General features: G+C 40.3%; 1 protein-coding gene across 1 annotated transcript in view; it reads left to right on the forward strand.

Moving 5' to 3' along the window:
- SEC31A (SEC31 homolog A, COPII coat complex component) overlaps nt 1-25,613 on the forward strand; it is a 1,704,034-nt gene that overhangs the window by 1,391,596 nt on the left and 286,825 nt on the right. Inside the window, exons 24-25 of the mRNA XM_044060384.1 lie at nt 7,529-7,655; nt 21,953-22,294. Coding sequence (XP_043916319.1) covers nt 7,529-7,655; nt 21,953-22,294 — 469 coding nt within the window. The remainder of the gene's footprint in view (nt 1-7,528; nt 7,656-21,952; nt 22,295-25,613) is intronic.

Below are 25,613 nucleotides of genomic sequence, written 5' to 3' on the forward strand. Positions count from 1 at the left end.
TAGATTTAATCAACGCACTATTAAGTGTCGGTATATTTTTGCGTCAAGATTTAATTATCCTAAAAAATCATCGGTTAGCAATCCGACTACCGGAGTTCACAAAAAACTCAAAGAAAAAGACAGAGACAGACCATCTAGGTCCAAAACCGACAACAATGCTTCTCCTAAGCCAGTCGCTTTTACTCAGTGAGGTGCTTTTGCAGCCCCTGATACCCACTACTTTTGAGTCGCAGGCCTCTACCGAGACCCATTCGATGTCCGGTGTGCTGCGAGATTCTGAAGAGTATTGAACCCGTGGATGTCTCTCCCTTGGATGGGTCTGGAGCCACTCAGCAGGCACCGGCTACTGAGGGGGTTTTCAGGCCTCAACATTTTTATATTAAACCAACGCCAGCCTCAAAAATAAGGTCAAAAACATCTTCTGTGTCTAAAAAAAACCGACTAATGAGCCACGTGCTCAAGCCCCTATGCCTAAAAAACAGATGATCAAAATGACTGAGGATTTAATTACCTTGATCAGGGGTTCCCAACCCCCCCCCCCCCCCCCCTTGTTAAGAGGCCTAGGCAAGGCACTGATTATGAATCTTTAGATCAGGTTTCCATTTCTTCTGATTCCTCTTCTGATCAGGAATTTTCTAGTCCACCCTGTGAGGATTCTGATGCAGAGGAATCCATCCCATATGCATCTCCTCCTAAGGATTACTCTTTTGGAAAGACTTTGCATACTTTAAGGGAACAGTTTCACTGGGAGAGTCAGGACTTCTCTGAATCAAAAAAGAGACTTAGGGATTTCCTTCTTCTTCCTCATCATAGGCCTTTGGCAATACCTCCTGTATTAGACATTGTTGATGTGTTTTCAGAATCAAGCATGGCTTCTGATTCCCTGCCTCCGGCTCCTAGTAAGCCAGACAGATATTACAGGATTCCTGGCTCCCACAAATTTCTATTAAAAAATCCTGCTGCTGATCCTGAGACTATTTTTCAGGGTCTCAAGGGTGTAAAGGCCTCTACAGCCATCATTCCTACCCCCTCTGACAGATATTCCAGGGCGCTGGATAGATGTGGAAAGATGGTTTATACGTCTGCAACCTTGGCAGTCAGGGCCTTAAACTGCCAGTTTCATATGCTTAAATATCAACAGCATCTTATGGGCTTACTAAAACAGAAAATTATGTTGATTTCTGATTGTGTGGAAAATAGAGTTACAGGAATTATTGCATTCAGCAGAACATGTTGGAAAGCATACTTTGCAATGTGGTTTTGATTCTTTGGAGGCCTCTTGTAGGGCCACCGTTACTGGATCTGTGATTAGAAGGTACACCTGGCTCAAGGAGCAAAATCTGCTTGATCATGTTAAAGCTAAATTGTTGGATGCCCCTTTGCAGCATGATACTCTGGTAATAAGGCAGAAGAGGTTTTAAAGAAAATGGAAGACAAAGCTAAATCTATGCAAACTGTAAAAGATTTCTTGCAAGTGCAGCCACTCATGTTCAGTAGACACTGGTCTACTAAAAATTGGTCCTTTCCTGTGTCCAACAGAGCCACTCAAGGCAAATCCAGGCGCTCAAAAGGCTGCACGTACCAATCACAGGGTTCTTACAGGTCAAAGCAATGGGGGTGCCTCCATCTCTAAAACTGCAGGAAACAAAGCACAACCCTACAGTAAGCAGTCTCAATGACTTTCCTCTACCATCACCAAGCACTTACCTTTTGGCAGCCCCCTTGGGGGGAAAACTAGCACTTCATGCTCAGAATTGGCAGTTAATTACCCAGGACAAGTGGGTATTAAACATAGTATCCCAGGGGTAGAGATTTCATTTCCATACTTTGCCAATTCCAAACGGATGGCCAGATCTGCCACAAAACCAATGGGCAGAGGCCCAGAAACAAGTCATGTCCCTCATGGATATGGGGGCTATTCAACCAGTACCAGAAAAGGGAAAAGGACAAGGTTTTTATTCAAGACTTTTCCTGGTACCCAGAAAATACAATTCATGGCGTCCAATATGGACTTATCGATTTTGAATATGTTCCTGGACATTCCAAAATTCAAAATGCTGACTTTACAACAGCTACTGCCTATGCTAGGCAGGAATGCTTGGTTAGTAACTCTAGACTTAAAAGAGGCATAACTGCATATCCCAATAAGGGAATCATGCAGAAGATACCTCCGCTTCAAAGCAGATTTTTTGCATTACCAATTCTCTGCACTGCCCTTTGGCTTATCTACTGTGCCCAGGGTCTTTACAAAGTGGCATCCTGCATTCTACTAATTCCATATGCGAGACTGCATATGAGGAAACTTCAGTGGTACGTAAAAAGTTTATGGAGTCAACATTGGCACAGTCTGGAAACAATGATTCCTCTCATTCCCTGCCTACAACAGAAGTTTCTTTGGTGGGAAGAGACATGTTACCAAAACAAGGGACTGTCATTCACTCTACCCCCTGCCTCCCAAACCCTAACTACAGATGCATCAGACTATGCTTGGGGGGACCCACCTGGCAGGAAGATGCATTCAGGGCAAATGGAGCCCAAACCAAATGCATCTGCATATCAACCAGAAAGAGATGCTAGCTGTTCAGAATGCTCTGACAGCCTTCAATGAATTACTTCATCCAGGACAACTACTGATAAAGACGGACAACACCACAGTTATGTGGTACATAAACAAGCAGGGGGTACACATTCCTACCTCCTTTGTAGACTAGCCATGGCCTTGTAGAACACAACCTTGACTTACCAAATAGATCTTCAAGCTCAGTTCTTGCCAGGAAAACAAAATACTCTGGCAGACGACCTAAGCAGAAATCTTATGGACCCGCACAAATGGAAACTGGATCCACAAATATTCAGCATGTTAACACAGAAATGGGGGAGCCCAGACATAGATCTATTTGCCTCTCCCCAGAGTTATCGGTTGGATAAATTCTGCACAAGAACTCCTCACAAAAAGCATGGAAAGTGGATGCCCTATCCTTCAGCTGGAAAAACCTATCAGTCTATGCCTTTCCCCCTCTGCCTGTACTCTCCAATGTCTTACTAAGTCAGACAGGAAAAAACAAAAATGATCCTTGTCGCTCTGGACTGGCCTCACCAACACTGGTACCCACTTCTAAGGAATATGTCTCAACTTCCTCCATGGTACTTGCCTCAATACCTCATCTAGTGTCTCAGCAGAACAATCAAATTCTGCACACTCAGGTCCAAACTCTGAATCTTGCAGCATGGCTGATCAGTTAATTATTCAAACAACACCTCTCAGTAAATCTGTGATGGATGTCATTTTGGAAGCCAGAAGGCCTAGTACTAGAAAATCTCATGCTGATAAATGGAAGAGATTCTGTACTTGGAACCAAGCACAAGAAACAGACACATAAAGCCCAGTATTCTTCAGATTTTACAATATTTGACTGAGATGCTTGAAAATGGCCTATCTTTTTCTTCAATAAAAATCCATGCCTCTGCCATCTCGGCTCATTACAACACAGACCATCCCCTCTTTTCTCACCCTCTGCTTAAACAGTATCTTAGAGGGGCCAAAAATTTAAGGCCTCCCAGAAGATCACCAACTCCTGCATGGGACCTCAATTTTGTGCTGGAAAAACTCACCCTGCCTCCTTTTGAACCAGCAGCTACTGCAGATATAAAATTTCTATCTTGAAAAACAGCTTTTCTCTTGGCAGTCATTTCAGCAAGAAGGGTTTCAGAACTACAGGCTCTCATGGCACTGGAGCCTTTTATTATATTTTACCTGGACAAGGTGTCCCTCAGGACCAATCCTTCTTTTATGTCTAAGGTGGCATCTGGTGTGGCTCTTAACCAGACCATTCACCTGCCAACATTTTACCCAAATCCACAGAACAAGGGGGAGCGGATTCTGCATTCATTGGCTGTACATAGACAACTAAGATTCTACTTAAACAGGACCAAATCTCTAAAAAAGTCTGAGCAACTACTGGTAGCATTTGCTGCAGGGTCAGAGGGGAAGGCTATATCAAAGCAGACTATTTCTAAGTGGATAAGCCACTGCATTCATTTCTGCTACTTGCACTATGGTAAACCTGTGCCCAAGGGGATCAGATCACATTCCACCAGGGATGCCTCTACTTCAGCATTTTTTCTCAGAGGGGTTCCAACCAAAGACATTCTAGAAGCTGCTACTTGGAGCTCTGTTTATACCTTCACAAAGCATTATCATTTGCCTCTCTTCTCCAAATCCAGGGTAGGCTTTGCCACTGCAGTTCTGCAAGGCCTTCTAGCCGCGCCTAATGCTGCTTAGTTCCATCCTCCCATCCATAGCTTTGGGATTCTACCCAAATGTAATGACTGCAACAGTGAAAAACAGAGAACATAGTACAGTTGTGTACACTTACCATAAATGTAGATGTTCGAGTGTATTCACTGTTGCAGTCCGGGTTTACCTATCCGCCCCATTCCCCCTTTCTATACCTTTTCTTTCCTTCAGTGTACACTGAAGCCTTTGTGGTGTATTTGCTTTTAGATGAAGGTAAAGTTTATGTTTCTAAAACTGCATTTATATATATTTCTGTTTATTTTTATATATATATATATATATATATATATATATATATATATAAATAAACAGAAATATATATATATATATATATATATATATATATATATATATATATATATTTTTTTTTTTTGTTCCCCATTTGGGGACACCTGACATCTGGGGCAAGAAAAACTGAATAAAATGGCATCGGCTGCATGTTTTATACCTCTGACTACCTGACGTCATGGAAGAGGAGACATCAACTGACGCAGGACCCAAGACTTTGTTATTCAGGCCAACTGAGGACAACCTTCCAGCAGATTACCCCAAATGTAATGACTGCAACAGTGAATACACTCGAACATCTACATTTATGGTAAGTGTACACAATAGTACTTTATGGAGGATGTGCTAAGGCAAGCCTTTGCTTACTTTGCGTATTGGGATTAATGTCTGCTGTGGGATTCATAGTACTCTAGATGTAGAAGCTATCATTTTGGGTTTTGAGTGTGTAGCTGCTTCACACATGATGCAAACGTTTTTTAATGAGTGCTATGTGACAGAACAGGGTAATCCTATTTTAGGACTACATCATTTCTTTTCAAAGATTTTGCAAGTTTGCAAGTATTCATAAATCACTATTTTGTTTAGATAATTTGTAACAAATCTTAGAGATCAGTACACAAATGTGCTTTCTCTTTCCCCAAGAGCCTCTGAATTTATTGTAAAACAACTGGTAGATTTTTCTGTTGGACATTTGTCTCCCCTCTGGCTATATTTCCTTTTATCAGGCACCATCTGATGGACATCCGTTTATCAATTGGTCACCTGTTGGGTGTTTTAACCATATTGATGAAAACTGTGTTGAAGACTATACGAGTGAACAACATCTTGTAGTAGGACAAGGTGTCCCTCAGGACCAATCCTTCTTTTATGTCTAAGGTGGCATCTGGTGTGGCTCTTAACCAGACCATTCACCTGCCAACATTTTACCCAAATCCACAGAACAAGGGGGAGCGGATTCTGCATTCATTGGCTGTACATAGACAACTAAGATTCTACTTAAACAGGACCAAATCTCTAAAAAAGTCTGAGCAACTACTGGTAGCATTTGCTGCAGGGTCAGAGGGGAAGGCTATATCAAAGCAGACTATTTCTAAGTGGATAAGCCACTGCATTCATTTCTGCTACTTGCACCATGGTAAACCTGTGCCCAAGGGGATCAGATCACATTCCACCAGGGATGCCTCTACTTCAGCATTTTTTCTCAGAGGGGTTCCAACCAAAGACATTCTAGAAGCTGCTACTTGGAGCTCTGTTTATACCTTCACAAAGCATTATCATTTGCCTCTCTTCTCCAAATCCAGGGTAGGCTTTGCCACTGCAGTTCTGCAAGGCCTTCTAGCCGCGCCTAATGCTGCTTAGTTCCATCCTCCCATCCATAGCTTTGGGATTCTACCCAAATGTAATGACTGCAACAGTGAAAAACAGAGAACATAGTACAGTTGTGTACACTTACCATAAATGTAGATGTTCGAGTGTATTCACTGTTGCAGTCCGGGTTTACCTATCCGCCCATTCCCCTTTCTATACCTTTTCTTTCCTTCAGTGTACACTGAAGCCTTTGTGGTGTATTTGCTTTTAGATGAAGGTAAAGTTTATGTTTCTAAAACTGCATTTATATATATTTCTGTTTATTTATATATATATATATATATATATATATATAAATAAGCAGAAATATATATATATATATATATATATATATATATATATATATATATTTTTTTTTTTTTTTTTTGTTCCCCATTTGGGGGACACCTGACATCTGGGGCAAGAAAAACTGAATAAAATGGCATCGGCTGCATGTTTTATACCTCTGACTACCTGACGTCATGGAAGAGGAGACATCAACTGACGCAGGACCCAAGACTTTGTTATTCAGGCCAACTGAGGACAACCTTCCAGCAGATTACCCCAAATGTAATGACTGCAACAGTGAATACACTCGAACATCTACATTTATGGTAAGTGTACACAATAGTACTTTATGGAGGATGTGCTAAGGCAAGCCTTTGCTTACTTTGCGTATTGGGATTAATGTCTGCTGTGGGATTCATAGTACTCTAGATGTAGAAGCTATCATTTTGGGTTTTGAGTGTGTAGCTGCTTCACACATGATGCAAACGTTTTTTAATGAGTGCTATGTGACAGAACAGGGTAATCCTATTTTAGGACTACATCATTTCTTTTCAAAGATTTTGCAAGTTTGCAAGTATTCATAAATCACTATTTTGTTTAGATAATTTGTAACAACAAATCTTAGAGATCAGTACACAAATGTGCTTTCTCTTTCCCCAAGAGCCTCTGAATTTATTGTAAAACAACTGGTAGATTTTTCTGTTGGACATTTGTCTCCCCTCTGGCTATATTTCCTTTTATCAGGCACCATCTGATGGACATCCGTTTATCAATTGGTCACCTGTTGGGTGTTTTAACCATATTGATGAAAACTGTGTTGAAGACTATACGAGTGAACAACATCTTGTAGTAGGGTGAAGCTACTAAGATTGTTTGCAGGCAGAGAAGTCCTTTATGACTTCATAGTACATCACAGGTACCTTTGGAAATGCACATTGATTTTAAGCACATCTTTTATCGCTTGGTTTGGGTATGATAGGTACATCGGTAGTACCACCTGTTTCATTTTTAATATAACTTTTGTGAATACGAAACAATATCTGAGCTCGTCTGCTGGAAGAAGGTAACACAATATAACCCTTTATTTACTAGTAAAAGCTTTTTAAGTTGCAAAGCAGTAAATTAGGAAGGAATTCTGAACAGGGACTGAAGTAAGTTCTACCTACAGGTCAGATTGTGATTATCCTTAATTACCTTTGTTGGAATTTAGTTATTTTATCGCTATCTCCTTAGTTATGACAGGAACATGTATGTTTTGTATGACTAGGGCCTTGTTTGACAAGTAACCATTTGTTTTTTTCTTGGAAGGGGGAAAATCCACCACCTGTAGGCTTCATTCTGCAAGGATCCAATAATCCTGCTGTGTCAAGTCAGTCAGCTGTGCAAGGCTACAATATGTACTCTCAGGTGGGCTCACACCAGGCGTATCCTCCACGTAAGTACCAAAAATATGTTGTTTCATGCTTCTGCATGGTATCAGTTGAAGTGAGGTGAATAATCAGTGAGAAAACAAATCTGCAGTGCTCATCATTTTCTTTATCAGCCTTGACTTTATTCTTATACCAGATATGCTACAAGCCTAAACATAAGCTCCTTTTGTCCTCTGTCCTATCACCCATGTGATGTTTTGTAGTGACTGTCTTCATTCTGTTTAACATCTAGATGCCAGAGAACTGCTAGGACTCTCCTATTGCACAGAGATGGGATGGAATGGGAAGCCTGCGATATAGGTTGCACAGTAGATCGTAACTGATGTTAGAATACAGCTATATATCTTGTTTTGTACCTGTGTCTTTAAGGCATGTTAGGCTTTGATTGGTGTTGTATCCCATTGATCACGAGAGTCAGGGTGCTTCGACAGAAGCACTTTAGTTCAGGGAGTTTTTGAAGTAAGTTGCACATTATGGATTAGTACTTTTATGGTGCTTGAACCAGCTTAAATACTGTTTTTCAGCAGTCTTAACAAAATGAAACCTCTGCCTTATTCTCATTATATATTAGAAGATGCCTTACATTTTCCATAGAGTTCTTTCCCATCATTCACTGGATTGAACTTGTTGGGTACCACCAGAGAAAACTACCAGCTGTATCACAATAAATCCCATTTATGTAGTTCTCAGATTTTTACTGTTTATGAACAGTAATTTACTTTGTACAGTGACAGCTTGTCAGCAAAAAGAAAATAAGTGTTTATATACCAGAGTGGATGCTCCTCATGTTTTATCCACCTTGATGTTGTAGCATTTGCACCCGTTCTGCATCCACAAAAAAGGCAATTCTATAGATAAAGAATAATCTAAGGGAAAACTCATAGAGCACTTGTAAAAATGAACAGTTGAGAAAGAGGCTAAATATGAGCCAGAAATCAAGCTGCATCTACTCCTCTTCTGCTTTCCTTAGCCTTTAGTGATTTTTCTATTCTGTGCCCAAGAAGACTTAAGTTCGGGCCCTATAATTTTTTGTTTCGGCTCTTGATTTCCAGACTATTCTTGACCCCATCACCACCATATGATTTTTACGCAGAGCTTCAAAAAACAGTGACAGAGGTTTTATGACATGGGAAAAACACAAGTGGCATGGAGTAAACACGACCTTCTAGTACAAGGGGAGATTAGTTGTTAACGATTTTAGGTTGTGTGGAAGAGAAGGACGTTTCAGATTATTCTGCAGTCTCACTAGACAAATTATGAATCTCAGTTGAGAACTCAGTCTTTAACAAAAATAAGAAAGAAAATTCATAAGTATGTGATTGGGTGAAAAAGAGAGAGCAAAATATGTCTGTTGTGGTGAAAAGCTAGGTAACTTCTGTTGAATGGGTTTTCCATTATATAAATACTTTAGATTGGCTTGATGAATTAGTCGAGTATGGTTTTTCAGGTAGTAAGAAAGAAAATATTAAAAAGTGCCTAGGTAGACTTCTTAATCTAACCTGCTGTGAGCAGCCACAAAGGAAACAGGAATTAACTTGCGTAGAAGTAATTTTGCTTGCACTTTAGGATCCACATAGGGCTTCTTTATATATGGACAGTTGAAAATTGTATGCAGTAAATTTAAATGAGTGAATGCACCAGAAAAGGATAGGTCACGGGATTAACTGGCAACTACTGCAGAGAAGTGGCTTTCTGCAGACTACATATATAGTAAGCATAGATGATCACTGTGGAGGATAGCACAGGGGACATAAGATCTGGGGAGGGGGATCTAGGCATGAGTTTACAAAGACAGAAATGGGGCACGGTATGGACTTCATTGAGATATTCTGCCAGGTTCAGAAGATTTAAATTCTTTGGATAGTTGCCTTTCTTAAGTACCTTTATACCTCAAGTTCAAATAGGATGTTCTTGGGTGTGGATCCTTCCTACTGTGCAGAGTAGTGTAGGGGACTTGGTAAGGTCTTGGAAGTGAAATCCAGACATGGGTTTACATATATGAAAATGGGGCATGGTATGGGTTTTAGTCAGGTATTCTGCCTGGTTCAGAAAATTTAAATTCTTTGGATAGCAGCCTTTATTAAGTTTATCTGTGATGCTCCTTGGAGTAGATCCTTTCAGCTGTGGATATGTTAATGTGGTGTTCAGAGGTGGATGCATATTTTTTGTAGCTTTGATAAACTGGATATATGGAAAAATGAGAATGTATGATATACTATAATATAATATAATATTGGAGTGTGTGTGTGTGTGTGTGTGTGTGTGTGTGTGTGTGTGTGTGTGTGTGTGTGTGTGTGTTTGTACACAGAGGGATTGAGGTACACACACATATACCTATAATAAAATTTGTCTGGGATGGATTAGATTTATCTTGCTGTTATGTTTTATTTTATTTTGGGCAAAATAGGGTTTGGTAAAGAGTGAGGAATAAGAAATATTTCTTGTATCCCTTGGTGGTAGCAAGGAAGAAAGCAGTAACAAGGATATGGAAATCTAAAAACCCTCCAGTTGAGATAAGATTATTGAGATCATGAGGGAAGTGTACAGTGAAAAAATAGTTCTACAAAATTTACACACTAAGAAGAATAGAGAATAAATCGACACATTGGTTGTTAGCTATATTGAATAGTCTTAACTCAAAATGGTTAGTGAGGTAGCAGAACTTTTCCATCTAGAGAGTTGGGACCCCTTCTGAAGTGGCCTAACCATTATGGCTTTATTAAGTTGTAGTAAGAAACATTTACTTAATCACCATTATCACATTTAAGCACAGTTGTGTTAAGTTGTGTATTTATTTAAATAAGCTTCTATTATGTTTCTTTAGTACAGCACTGCTCACGTTTCCAACATGGTAGTATTAGCTTGAGGATCCAAGTGCTCGTATGCAAAAAAAAAAAGGCAAAGCACAAAGCCAATGTTGTCCTTTTTTGTCTGATTCAACAGATGAGTCTTTGATCTGAATCTAATCCAGTCTCGGCACTTCCAAATGTGTCCTCTATACCCCCCCCCCCCCCATTCTGAATACCTCAGATCTGTTTTGCCGCCTGATCCGAACAGTTGTGCACTTCAGGGCTCTGATTTCATCTTGGGCTTTTTGAGTCCCCTTCAGTCGATCTTCTTTTGCTGATCCCTACTTCGGATCAGCATTCCATGGAGCCAACCTTTCTGGAGCACCTACATTGGCAGCAGTAGTGCTTATTGCTTCAACTCAGACCCCACTCTGTCTCAACTCTGACAATAATTGTGAAGAGAATTGGAGCCAAAGAATCGTTTGAGGCTTTCGAAAGGATTATGTCCATTAGAGAAGGGGTGCTTCCATCAGGTTTGAATCCATCCTGATCTGCTTTTTCTGCCTCATCCTCCACACCTCCAGGCTGACAGGGACAGTCAGCCCCCAAGACTCCAGGAGAAGTGCTTTATTTGAGCTCCCAGTCTGATTCAGACCCGTTGACTGAGCATTCCCCACTGACAGATTCATGTGAAGAAGACTTGCAAATGGAAGCACATAGATTCATCACCTGAATCTATCACAAAAGAAACATATTTCAAGGAAGGGGCAAGCTCTCCTAGATTCCCCTTCAGAAATGTCACTTTTGGAGAGATCTTAGAGTTGATGAAACTGAAAGGAGGGTAGATCCACTGACACACCCTCCCAAGCGGAATCTGTGTTCCTGGAGGCTTTTGGGGCTGCCTGTTCTACTGCCTGGGTGATTCCCCTTCAGATGCCCTAATTGGTAGCTCAGAGGTCCTGAAAGGAGCCTGAAACTGCAGAGCCAATGCTTAAAAAAAACATTTTGTCAGCTCTTAGAGATAGACCACCCTGGAGTAAAGCTTCCCTGGTAGATGCACCTGTTGTAGCAGTGGCCACCAAGACAGAAGTCTCTCAGGAGAGCACTTCTGTTCATTACCCTAATAGGGAATCTAGGGCAATAGACAGCTTAGGAAAATGGACCTGCACTTCAGCAACCTTTTCCTTCAGAGCATTGAACTACCTGGCCCATGTTACACACTTCCAAAGAGAATTGACCAAGGAACTTACAGATTCTTTCTCAGGTACTTTACCAGCAAATATCCAAAAATAAATGTGGACTGCCAGTTTAATACCCTCAGCTCAATTTCAAACATTTGCATGCATCTGTTATCCAGTGCAGCCAGTGGAGTGGCTAGAGCAGCAAGTACCAGCATAGGCATTTGCCTCCATGCCTGGATGCGAGTGTGTGATTTTGCGGATGGCTACAAAGCATCCCCTATGATGATTCCATGCTTTTTTTGGACCCAAAGTTAAGGATACACTAACCAGGAACAAACAAGAGGGTAGGACACCGTCTTCCATTGGAATCCACATCCCTGCTCCTCAGAGAACCTTCTCTAGGAATCAGAGGGGCAAAGAAGATGTGGTTTAGAAAATTGCAGGTTTTCACCAAGATGCTACCTCAAACAAGCCCTCCTGTGACAGGGGTGGGGCAGTTTCACTAGACATTGCACTAGGTGCAGATGTGGTCAACAGAACCAAGGATTTCATAGACCCTTTTCAGAGAAATTCTTTCAGTGCTCCTGAAAAATTGCTGGACTGCTGTACTCTGGAGGCAGTCAGGGGGGTGCTTATCCCTGCACCCAAAAACCTGGCAGGCCATTACTTCTGGCTCATGGGTGCTTCAGGTAATCACCAGAGGATACATCATCCCCTTTATCTGTACTATCCAGCTGAAAGAAAGGATTCCCTTAATACCACCAAAATTCTGCTAGAAAAAAGAGAACCATCCAGCAGGTTCTCCCAAACCAGATAGGAAAGATGTTAAAAAGTATGTAATGCAAGAATGAGGTAACAAATATCTTCCCCTTTTAGGGTGAAAAAGAAAGGGGGATAATTTAGTCGTTAAGGTTAATAATGATAATGATATTAATTATCAAAGAGTCTGCATACTAGAGTATACACCTCATGTGAATAAGGATAAAAGGATTTTGACTAATAATTGGAACATCTTGATGGCTGAGAATGAAATTAAGGACATTATAGGTGATAAGCCCACCTTTGTTTTCAGGACAGGCTGTAATATTAAGAAGTATTTGGAACAGGGTAGTGTTGGAAGGGGGGCAGACATAAGAACTAAACATACAACAAAATGTGGCTGTTGCAATCAATGTCAAGCCATTTCAGAAGATGATGGAATTATTTTAAACAATGTAAGTAAGATTAGAATTAAATTCAGGCAAGGTAATTGTAACTCCAAGTTAGTAATATACATGGCTAAGTGCATGGCATGTTCATGTTACTATATAGGAAAAACTGAGAGGAGTCTCAAAAAAAGAATTTATGATCATTTATATAGTATTAGGAGAATGGACAGTAACAATGTCTTGTATAGGCACATAGGAAAATTGTGATGATAGCCATGTATTCAAGTTTGCTATTTTGGAACATATAAGGATTGACCCCTGGAGGGGTAATTATAAAGCTACCTGGGGTTACAAAGAGGTTTGGTGGCAATTAACTGATGCTTCCACCTTGCCTGGTCTTAATGACCATATTTCCATCAAACCAATAGTACTTAGATGGAGTTAAACGTAATTAAAATGAACGCATGGAATGTTCATTTTATGTATGTGCATTATGTATGTGTAGTATCTTAATTAGCTAAATATAAGAATTATTTATTATTAATTTCAAGATATTCTGACGTGGTGTGTGACAATTACTAAATATGTAGCTACAAGTGAATGAATTGTGTACTAGTGTCTTGTAATAATAATGATTAGCATTTATTTTAAAGACAGGTTTGCTTTAAGGGAAGCTGTGCTTTCATGGATAGTGATTTTCGGCGCCAAAAAATGTTATGATGAAATCCACATTCTAGTGGATGAAAGCGCTCAACATTTGTGTGTTTTTACTGTCAGGAGTGGCCTTAGATCAACTGGTGCCCTAGACAACAGGGCTCCACGGCGCTCTCCACCACACCACCCAGTGCCCCCACCCTGGTCTACCGACACCATATAAATACTGGAGAAATGCTCTTGCTACAGCGGTGCCCTAGGCAGTCGCCTAGTTGGCCTGTGCCTATAGCCGGCTATGTTTACATTAAAGAAGTGTTTTTATCGATTCACCTGACGGTGTATTCCTGAGGAGTCTGAGGCAGCAAGCGTTTAACTTGTTTCTTGGAAGCTACCTGGGAAGCAGAGCTGAAAAGAAAAATAGCGTGTGACTTGTCTTTTGAGCCAGGCAACTCAGAAAGAGCATTCCCTAAGTTGAGAAAGAATAGCCAGAACTTGTCTAGTCATTTAGGTGTGGTAGTTCATGGCTATGAAAGTTAATGTGGCAGAGGTGTACACTTTTTTCCATACCTGTCCACAGCACGATTTTCCTTGTCAGAGTGCAAAAACTTAGAAGGGACCAGCAGTTTAGAAGGTTTGTCAAGTGGCCAGGGAAGTAACTGCTGAGTGGCCAGGGAAGTAACTGCTGAGTCAAAAGAAAGGCTTTTATATAGAAATTTCTGGGCTTTAGGCACTTTATCAAACCAGTCAGGCTTCTTTGTAGCAAGGGGGCTGAGAGTCAGGAGCCTGAGAGGCAGAAGAAAAGGTGTCTAAAAGAGCATCCAAGACTGGAGGGATAGCAGAAGGTCAGAGCGCATCAAACTGCAAAAGGACATAGTACCTTTTCTGAATATCATAAATCTGGGAACAATCCCATCTAAAATGTTCCATCATGTGGACAATAGTGTCTGAAAGGACAACTCTTCAGCGGAGGAATTGGTGGAAAGAGAATATTTTTCCTCTGACCCCAGGGGGGTCTCGAGGGGAATGAAATTGAGAGAAGTAAGTGAGGAACTCCTCAGCAGATTCTTGTCCACCTCCTCTTCAGAGGAATCTGTCTCTAGAGCTTTTAAGGAGGAGTAAAAGTCCAGGAACACGGAGCAGGAACAGAGGAAGGAAAAATCAACCTGAGGGTGCTTCAGTGCCATTAGGGTGTTTCTTTTTCAGATATTTGTCTGATTCAGTAAGGAAACCAGGGACTTCCTCCCTAACCAGAATATAGGATTATCCTCCTAGGCCCCACCAAAATAATTAGCCATGTCCTTCCTCCTCATCTAAAAGAGACACGGGCACAGCTTCAACAGACATGCAGGAGCCCCATGTTGGTATCTAACTGTGTCATGACAAAGCTGGCCACCAGTGGAACTGGACTGCCCTAATGTTCTTCTTTCCAAACAACGGAGATGTTTGGAGGAGGCTGAACTACAGGAGAATCAGTAAATTCTTTTAGATGTTTTCTTAAGTAGACTCTGGGCATTGGGACAGGTGGATTCGAAACCATGGAACCCTGAGCCAGAAACGTCAGTCACTGGTTTTCTAAACAGATAGATAAGACAAATAACTGTATAAAGTCTTTGGCACATGAATCACACACTAAGTATGGTTGTGGGCAGCACCAAGACAAAAAAAAGGCTCTTCTGTTGTCTATCCTAATGGGAATCTACCTCCTACACTCACATTTTCCATTTCTGGGTGACGTAAAAGGTAATACAACCCGAAAAAGGAATGAAAACACCCAAATGGGGCACTTATCTTTGGAAGGCTATGTAGCTGTATACCCGCAATGTACAAATGCTGACTGAATTTGAAAAGTAGTAGTCAGGTTGGCAACAAAGATGATGCAAGACATGTGTCTGATGTATAGCACCTTGAAGTAGCTAAGACTTTGGTATGCTGGCCAGATGTTTGGCTATCCTTGTCAGGATATTACTTTAGTAAAGAAGTACATTGTGTAATGTTGATAAACTGTAGCATATTTAATTCTTATTACAAATGGATTGGGATGAGATAGTAATCCCTGAAAGTTTTAATGTTTTAGTAGTAAAGGTGGTTATAGCCAAAGCCAAAAGGGTTTAGTGGCGGCTACTATTTCAGGGGCTTTTCTTACCAAACTATAGTTGCATTTACAGGGGTTCCCATTATCAAGCATGCACAAGGGAACATAATCTCTAGCAGGGAGTATTCTAAGAACTAAACCAGCATGAGACTGGAGGAAAGAGATTCTTCCAGTAGGGATGTTTGTGGTTAGGGATACAGATGATAGGCAAGAGGGGGCTGTAATTTATTGGAGAAAACTGGCAATGGAGCCAAGGTATTGGGAGCAAATAACTAGAAAGGGAGGAGGCCAGGAATTTATTTGGACTGCAGGTTAGAGATTGCCTTCCCTGTCAAGGATTGATATCAGAGTATAGGCAAACAGAAGCAAATAGACGGGGGGTCCTAAATGAAAAAATAGTACTGGTGGAGTTTTTAATAGAATCTATAACAGAAGCTGCCATTAAAAAAGAAATAATTAGTAGAGAATATAAAATATTGCATGGTAATTATAAGAATCAATTAGAGGAGCTTAGAAAAGATTGGGAAGAGAGAGAGAGTCGATAAGCAGTTCATAGAGACAGTGGAAGGATATATGTATATCTCCAAAATATGCAACAAAGTCTAGAAATTTTAGGATCTTTGTTTGGAAGTGTTTACATAGGTATTTTTATACCCTGAGAGGACTGCAAAGAATTTTTCTCAGGTGTATAGCAAATGTCGGAGGTGTGACAGGCAAGAAAGAGGTGGCTGGGAAAATTTTTTGGGGGAGTGTAATGAGCTGGCAGACTTTAGGGATTCCCTGCAGACTGTTGAATATGTTGGGTGAGCAGATTGGATTGACTGGGAGATGATTTTTTGAGCTGTGATACAGAATCGGAATTGCCTAGACATAGTAAAGCCTTGCGGAGTCTAATTTTAGTGGCTGCCAAAAAAGCAATTACTAGAAAATGGAAATCAGTCTAGACCAGCTTTACTGGAAGTAGTAAATATAGTAACAGAGATGAAACCACTGGAATTGGGATCTTTAGAAAAGGGAAGGCGCAAACTACATAGGAAAAAATAAGAATTGTGGGAGCAATACATGGAGAGAAGGAATGAGGTTTGAGGCAGGATTTGAATAAGGCATATAATAATTGACAATGATCGGATAGATTATAAGTGATGTATAATGTTTGCAACTACAGTTGTTTCAGTGGTGTCTGATGTACAATGTTTGCAACTGAAGGGGTGTCAATGTTTGTTTTTCATTTGTATAAATGTAAAATTGCATATGTTATATGTGATAATTTAATAAAGATGTTTAGTAAGGGGGAAAAAAAAGGAACACAATCTCTACTTTGTTCTCCACATGGTCATTTCACTGGTAATAGGTCATCTGTTGTGACAACTGATGTAGCTTTAACTGTTACTAGGTCTGTCTTTGGGGCTTGTTTGATTTCCCTTCTTGCGAGAATTGTAGCTTTCCAAGCCTCTCCTAATTTTTGAGGGGTGTCACCCAGACAGCCATAGGAGTTGCTTGTGTCCTCAGCATCATCCCAGGAATTACATTTTTCTTTTAAATCTGAAGGGGGATGTGCAAGTCTTATCACCATGGAGGCCACTGCAATTTAAGAATCTGCACACTTCTACACTGCTGCTGGAAAAAGCTACTGTATTTAGCTTGATGAGCTGAAAAGTTCACCCTGGGACTACCTCCTGTCCCTCATTTCTCTACTGTGAGTGATTGTGGCATGTAAACGGCCTTCTTTTTTCCTCTCTTTCCTGGGGATAGATATACCCATCCTTCCCACACCAGCTCCAGTAGATGCCCATACCAATAATCGAACACTGGTTTCCTTTGTCATACTCAGAGCTTTATCCCTCTATGCAAGAGGAGGTGGCACAGTTTTTTGAACAGTCAATAGCTAGGTTATTACCTAGTTTCACCAGTGTCAAGGACTTACTTGCAGCTGCAGTCTCCTTCAGCAAAGTGTAAGGGATGTTTTTCTTGTATAGAAAATGCAAGAAAAAAAAAGGTAATCTTCCTCTTCCACCTTGGAGCAGATGTCTGAAAACATCAGAGGATTCATCAGAGTCTTTGTGGAAGAACATTCTAGGTTCTGTGGACACTGGCATTTTGAAGGTTAAGATGTAAATTTTCCATGTAGTATGAATTTATTTATTTACATTTGTTTACCGGGAAAGTCCGACTTGGAACAAGCCAATTTTCACTGGAGGCCCAGGAAGAAATGCTCCAGATGCATGTCTTTGTAATGTGGGAGGAAACCGATGCAACTGGTGGAAACCCACTCGAATGCAGGGAGGACTTGCAGACTCCGCACAGAAGGAATCCCAAGCCAAGAATTGAACTTGAGTCCTCTTGCTGTGAGGTGACGATGCAAACTGCTGCACCACTGCACTGTCCTCATGTTGGAGCTGTATATAGTTCATCTTAAATATTGATGACTTGAGGGCCATGGTTTCTTTACACCAAAGTGACTTGAGTGAGTATTTAAGGTCCTTGAGCAGATTTCATGTTCAGGCCTAGACATTTTCTTCATGGTCCTCTGACTTTAATGTCACTCTAATAGTAGTTTCAGCAGTTCCTAAAAACAAGAATTTCAGAACACAGTATTCACATTCAGTGTTAAAAATCCAGACACTGAAAAAAGCTGAGCCCAGTTTTTCTTTCTACTACTTTTTTCTGTACAGCTCCCTGTCAAGCATTTAACACACTTCCATCAATCATTTCATTCCCACTTCTTTACTGATGGTTTAGGCCACCGATAGAGGGGGTCAGGAACTGAAGATCACAGTTGTCATCCTGAAAGGAATATGGAGGTTTAATCTGTAAAACATCTCTTCTGGCAACCTGATGTGTACTTTAATACTATAGCATCAAGCTTATTGGCCATGCGTGCTTCACCCATGCACTTAGTCCCTGACTGCAGCGATGCTGCTTAGTGGATGTTTATATCTTTGTCCTCTGTGCTTTTTGCTATACAGTCTGTCCTCCAATGAGTATCTGCAGTACTGTAGTTTAAGCTGCTTCTCCATATGATGGAGAAGCTTGAGTCAGTTTTGACTCCACCTGCCCTCAAATAGCAGCTCTATCATCTATGTAATTGATTGATCTTCAGTTGTTTGGGTTGTAATGAGGGCAGTTATCTTTTTCTGCTATAGATCTTGTTCCAGGGCCACGTTTTTGGCTTTCCATATTTCATGTAGCCAATCCAGGGTACTGTACTACCTTAGAAAGTACATAGTCACAGAACTGGATACCGTTTGTGGCAAACCTGGAGAGACTTAAATATACACACCAAAAGCATTTGTACAGGATAATTCTTTTAATATGGCTGTGGGTAATTTGAGTTATTGATGCTAATCCATAATGCATAATCTTTTGCAAGTATGAAATCATTCTTTTAATGTTTTTTTTTTTTTTTTGGCCTCTTGCACCCCCCCCCCCCCGATTAACCATCAAGCTGACTGGCTCATTCATTCTTCCTGACTCGCACTATGCTAGCACACTGGCAGAGGTAGATGTAGACTTGGGATTGCAGCTTTTACTTTGGGTGGGAGAAGTTTTTTATTGTGTGCATGCAACGTGTCACCTGTTGGCTAGAAGGCAGAGTGCACTGAAACTGTTTAAATAGGGGCAGAAGGGTTGCACCCAGCTGTAAGTTAATATGTTACAAGGAAGATAATCTACACAGCTCCTCCATTACATTTTAGTGTGGGTAACTGCAGTTTGCTCAAGTTCAGGATGTGCCTGTCAATGCACATTAAGCCTATAAACTATTTTTTGAAGAAGACTTTAGATCATTGATAACAATGCAGTTAACTGCAATAGTAGTAACTGGTAGCTTACTATTAGACCTTGATTGACTAATGTGTTGCCTTATTGCTGGTCCCTCAATGTACTAGGATAAAGCCATGACAGTGCTGCAGCTGTTCCAGTTTTGGTTTCCAGTCCATAGACTGGAAGAGCTGGGAAGGAAAGGAAAGTAATGATGAAAACTGAGTCTGCCTACCCATCTCAGGGAGAAGGGCTGAGGATTTGTCAGAAATGTGCTACCAGCTGTGATTCTTAGTGGAAGCTGGAAATGAGCCAGGGCATTTACTTTTGAGAGGAGCAGGGCTTCTAAGACTTGGTCACCTGCAGAGGTGGCTCCATCATTCCTAGCAAAAAAAAAAATGCTGCATGTCTACCCCTTGGATGTTTGCTGACAGATGTATAGAGATGTATGACAAAACCAAACTGCCCCCCAGCCATAGGGGCAGCATACAGCCAGTAACTAAGATACTTTTTCCTGAGGAAAGAAGACATGCTTAATGAGGTGTCGTATCAGAGTTCACACCTACTAAGTAGTATCCCCACAGAGGGATGCATGACAGTGAAATAGATACAGACACTAAAGTTAACAGAAAAAAAGCAAAGAAATAATGAACTTTTTCCTTTTAAGAATAAAATTAGAGTTTGGAAGAGACTTCTGTTAAGTCTTTCAAATGTCTCCTTTTCTTTCTTCCTGACTACCTCCCCAAACTAATAATACATTAGATATTTATTTGTCTGTGTTTATGTATCTGACCATCTTCTACTTTGTTTGATAGAACATAAGTGTGGTTGTTTAAATTGCTTGTAGGATTCTTTTTACATTTAGTTTAAATGTATGTTAGGAATTATCCTGAAATGCATAAAATATCTTTAAATGTTTCTTGTAGGTTTCCTGTCTTTTGGCCACTGTGCGTTAAAAATTAAGTGCAACCATTTGCATGACAAACTGAAAGCAACCCCAGTATTATGGAGGCAAGCTCTTCCTTTTTCAGTATTACTTTTTGCAGACTCTGTGGTACTGCCTTTTTCATCTTGGTTGGCTGTTCAGAACTAATTCTGTCAAACAGGTGCAGTAGCATGAAAATTACAGGATCTTTTGTATCTATATCTTAGATGGTGAGCAAAACAGATGTTTGTTAGAGGAATATTATTAGCAGATACACATCACTGATTGTTATTTCACAGGAGGGTCTATGTCATTTCATTAAATCCAAAATGGCTGAACCCATTTGACTGAAAACTCATTTCATAGAAAACATTCTCCACAAGAAATATATCCTAAATGTTTTTGGAGGGGTAAAAGTCCCCTTACACCCCTGCTTAGAAAAAAAAAGTGAATCAGTACTGAAGCACACACAATAATGTAAAAATCTTGGGGTACTACTTGATGCTGACTGTCGCAATCCACACATACTCTGATAAACTAATTTCCCCCAAATAACTCCTATGATAAGAAATTTATACCATTCCTTACTTTCTATATACTTCTACACATTTCAGTGAAATGCATCTGCAGTTTTCAGTGAAATGAACGTTAATTGAAATGACGTAGATCCACCTCACGGTGCAGATTTGGCTGCTGTTCCTTCACATTTAGACCTCAGTGGATTCTGTCCTAGATTGATGGCTCCAGTCATGTTTGTTACTCCAAATTGGTAAGTTTGCAATTTTTCAGGGTAAGTAAATCATAACACAGACCTACTTACTATAGGCTGCCAAAAGTAAATGCAGAAATAGTGAAAGTGTATACTACTGGTCATCAAAGCATCTGCTATCTAGAATTGAAAAAGCAGTATAGTAAAATCAACAGGTAAGGAACTGATATAGAGCATGTTTTACATGCTTTCAGGACAGCATAACATTAAATTAGATCATACCATTATTGTCCTGCATTGCCATAAGCAGCAGGTAAGAAAGACAGATGGTAAGAATACTGAGTGGGTTCATGACTGTTTTGTTATTGAAATATACCACAGTACAGAAGACTGAAGAGCCCTTTAGATACTTCTTAATTTTGTACAGGGAAGTGTGAAGTGCAGTTGTCTCTGTCAAGACTATGCTGTCTGTCTTAACAACAATCCTTGGGATCTGTGTGTGCAGACTTGTACTGCATTGCTTCCTGCTACGGCGATACATGTTGAAAGAGCAGATTAAATATAAATAGATTGGCTTGCTCTAATTGCCAGGGATTGAGCATATGTAGACTACATTTAGTTCCTGTATCACACACAAAGAACTTCTGCAGTGGATGCAGTAGGTGCGTCACACGTGGAGTAGCACTGAATGACTAATTAGGTACTGCATGTTACAATAGAATAACTTATTGGTAGTATTCATTATAGGTGCCATGTGATGCAAGTATTGCAAAAAATAATGAAAACATAGTAGTATCTGGAGATTTGTGTGTCATATAGTAATATTTTTTTACTAGAGCATGTTTTAGAAAAAAGAACACTAATTTTAACACTTTTATATTTTCTAGGTTTGCTAAAAACAGCCTGAATGTACAGACAATATATTACATGTTACTAATAAATTGTCTCTTTCTTTTCCCAACTCTGCTGTCTCATTCCCTTACTCTTTCTGTCTTATGTCTCTGTTTTTCTCTCTCCCTCTCTGTATCTCTGCTTACCCTTCTAGCTTTCCCACAGCCACAGCATTACCCCCATGGTATGGTGGGACCAGCTGTCTATCAGCCTCAGCAATCTTCTGTTCCTCCAGTTTCAGCTGCATACCAAAATGTACCTTACATGCCTTCTGCTCCTCACTCCTCTACTTCTGGAACTGTGTACTCTGGACAACACCCTCCATCTCCAGCAGGCTTTAATCCTGGCTCTAGTTTTCCTCCTCCTCCTCCTTCTGGAGCATCCTACCAGCATGGCGGGCCAGGAGCTCCAGCAGCATCTTTGTCTTATGCACCACCCACTGGACCTACAGGTACACTGCCTGCACAGAATGAACTGCCTGCATCTCAAGGAACAGGTCGGCGCATGATACCATTTCGTTTTATTTTTATTGTTTACATTTTTTGTTGCATGTAACCTTTGCATGTTTTCATGTGTTTGTAACAGCTGAACAGTAGCAGTAGAGGGTATCTCATTATTGAAAGGGTACTAATATGGTAACTTTCTTTCAGTTGGTAGACTTTTTTCTAAGTTGTCCTGAAACAAACTACTGAAGTTGGCATGCCTTCCTCCATAATCTAGCACTGATTAATTTTGCTTAGCCTTCACATATATTTTTATACATCTCTGTGTACTGACTGTGGAGGGGCAGCCCTGCAGTAACAGTAGTAGTTCTGGGATTAACAGGACTGGTATGTGTGCATTGGGTAAGGGGAGCTAAAACAATGCTAAGGAGTCTGAAGAAGGAAGTTTCACAGTAATAATGTGCATAAACATTGGTGGCTTCACGTGTTTGATAAGCTTTGTCTTCTTCACTGTGACCTTGATTTTGTTTCTCAAAGGGATGGCATTGCACACTTTTATTGTGGAAGAAAAGGAGTGCTCAGCAGCTGCATTTAAAATGTAATGTGGTATACTTACTGACTTTTTAGTGGTACATACAGGTCTTGCCCATTATTTCATGTTCAGAAATGAAGTGATAGCTGTAAGGCAGTTTAACTAAGATTCCCAGTGTCTTCCATGTTTTCATAAATGTGAAATTATGTATATTTTCTTTTCCCATGACTTTCAAGTCTTTTAGGTGTTGTCAGGTTATTGCTAATTTATGACAACTGTGCTAGTGTTCACATTGATTGAATTGTAACATTAGCACCGGAGTAACTCTGTTGACTAAAGGTTACTGTCCTCTGTTAGTGTCCTTGTTCTTTTTTTTGTGAAATCTAACCCCTCCCCCTTTCCACATGACTTTGTCCAATGACTGCACTGTCAGTACCCTATAGGCTTATTCATTGTGTAGAGGTGAGAGCTGTGTACTCCATTTTGTTTGTACCTGGGAAGTCCGGTCAGCCCATTTGTTCCTCCATTGCCAAGAGTTAGGTGATAGGATGTAGACCAGCTAGCAGGTTCTGCTGCTTAACCTTAGAGTGGTGTGCACAAGCCTCCACATACACAATATTTCCTAGGTTGCTAAGTGCACAAGCCTCCACATACACAATATTTCCTAGGTTGCTAAGTGCTGTGTACCGCATGGCAGTGCGTGCTGTACAGGCTTGTGCCCCTTGATGCAGCATTCTGTGCTCCCACTAGGTGTCAACAAATTGAAGAGCCAAAGCTTCTCCCTCCTCTATTAATGGGTGAGTCAGTAACAGCCATTGAATCCCATCCACCCAGGCCCATCCCCTGCAGTTCCCATGTTACCAGCTGAACCCTTGGCATCTGGGGTACAATCAGGGCTTCATCCTTTTAATGGTGTTTGGTAGAAAGAGATTTTCTGTAGTGTGTGAAAGTGTGATAAGATGACTCGTTGCCACAGACGTTCTTATGTAAACTGGTCATGGAGACACCAGCTTCACTCCCCTATCAAAATTTCTTTCCAGTAAGATACAGCTCAATTTTTTTCAGTCCTATTTTGAGAGAATTAAATTGGGACATAAATAGTGAACATTGAGCCTCATATTTTGATTTAAAAAAAATTTAACATAAATCATTCAAATGTTAATGCTTTTGTTTCAACTTTGTTTTCACTGCACTTGGATATATTTTTAGGTACGTTTTTTTTGTTTTACCCCTGTACCAGCTCAACTATCAAGCCTCCCCAATCCGATTTGAGCCTATTTGTTCCACCGTGTTTATGAAGACATTTTATGATCATCCTAAGCCTACAACTTGGGAAGGAGATGAGTAAACCGTGTCGTCCCTAGGCTCACAATACCTTCCCCTTGTGGGTGCGTGCTCCTGTGCACCCACTGTAACGTCCTCCATCATTAGCATTTGCGTTTGTTGGTGTTTTGTGTCCCATTCTTCATCCACATTTTTCCAAGAAGTTGTTTTCCTTGTGTGGAACCAGTGTGTAGATGTTGTGCCAAACATGGTACTGACATAGATGGCACAAAGCACCCTTCTAGATCCACATCTTTCTTCACTGCTCATCATACTGAGCAGCATTGTTCGCTCAGTTGCACAGAGAAAAAGTGTCTTTGTAGTGACTTTTATAGGTGTTGGTAGTTTTCTCCAATGTTTTCTTTTGTCAAAAATATCCTGAAGAATATGTTGAATGGTGAAGTTTCTCCACTAAATGTGTGAATAGGTTGTGCTTTTAAGTGTGCACACACAGTCAAGGACACAGACACACATACAAAAAGATTACCACTTCTAGTGCTAGTACTTTTTAGGCCTAGAGTATAACATAGATGACTGTGCAAACTAGGCTTGTGTAAGCCAGTTTTAAGCAAACTGTACATTTTTGAGGTACATTGCTTGCCTTTAGATACGTTTTGGTTTTAATTATCTAAAATGTAGCAGCAGTCCTTAATGTTTATTCATATGTCTTTAAAATGAATCCTTAATTGAGAATTTGCATTTCTCAAGAATGTGTTAAAATACATTTTGATGTGAATGTTTTTAGTTCCAAAAAGGTTTGTACATGCTTTCAGAGATGATAGAACTGAATTTTTGGAATAAATTTAATTTTCCATTTTTATTTACTACAGCAGTTGGGGTGGCAGGGACAGAAAGCAAGAAACTGATTTACATTACTGTGGCCATTATTTCTGGCATGTTCTTTGCAATCACTCATTGAAGGTAGTTATCAAAAGCATTTTTTTTTTGGAGGGCAGTCTTGTGTTATTAAAGTGAAATGAGCATTTATATGGCTGTTGAAGACTGGGGTAATGCACATGTATCTGGGAGTAATAGGTTGAAGTATATTGCTGAGGTTATTCTTTCACTTTCATCATAGTCTAACATCAGTAGGATACACAGAAGACGGCTGCCTTTAAGAAGAGTGAGACAGCAGGCTGTCTGTGAAAGTCTGGGACAGTTACATCATCACTGATCCTCTTCTGAATTGTTATTACTATGTCTTGTTGGGGAAGTATGTTTATGAGCAGTACGTTGACATAGATTCTGAGAGTATTGTGTCTTTCACTGTGTTCAAAACCAGACATCAAAATCATACAACGAAGGTGTCTGTCTTTTATAGGTGGCAGGATATATGTGACAGCGAAGGGCAGTTACATGGTCACTGTTAAAGTGAAACAGTCATTGTTGGGGAATAGTGAATGGTGTCCCTGTTTGTGAGCAACAGTTTGAAGTCTGAATTTAATTTTTCACTTTCATCATAGACATTAGAGGTTTACACAGAAAGTATCTAATTTTGAGGCTGTAGATGAGGAGGC

Source organism: Protopterus annectens, chromosome 2.part0, assembly GCF_019279795.1.
Source record: "Protopterus annectens isolate FY-2018-M chromosome 2.part0, PAN1.0, whole genome shotgun sequence".
In the NCBI taxonomy this organism is placed as follows: Eukaryota; Metazoa; Chordata; order Ceratodontiformes; family Protopteridae; genus Protopterus; species Protopterus annectens.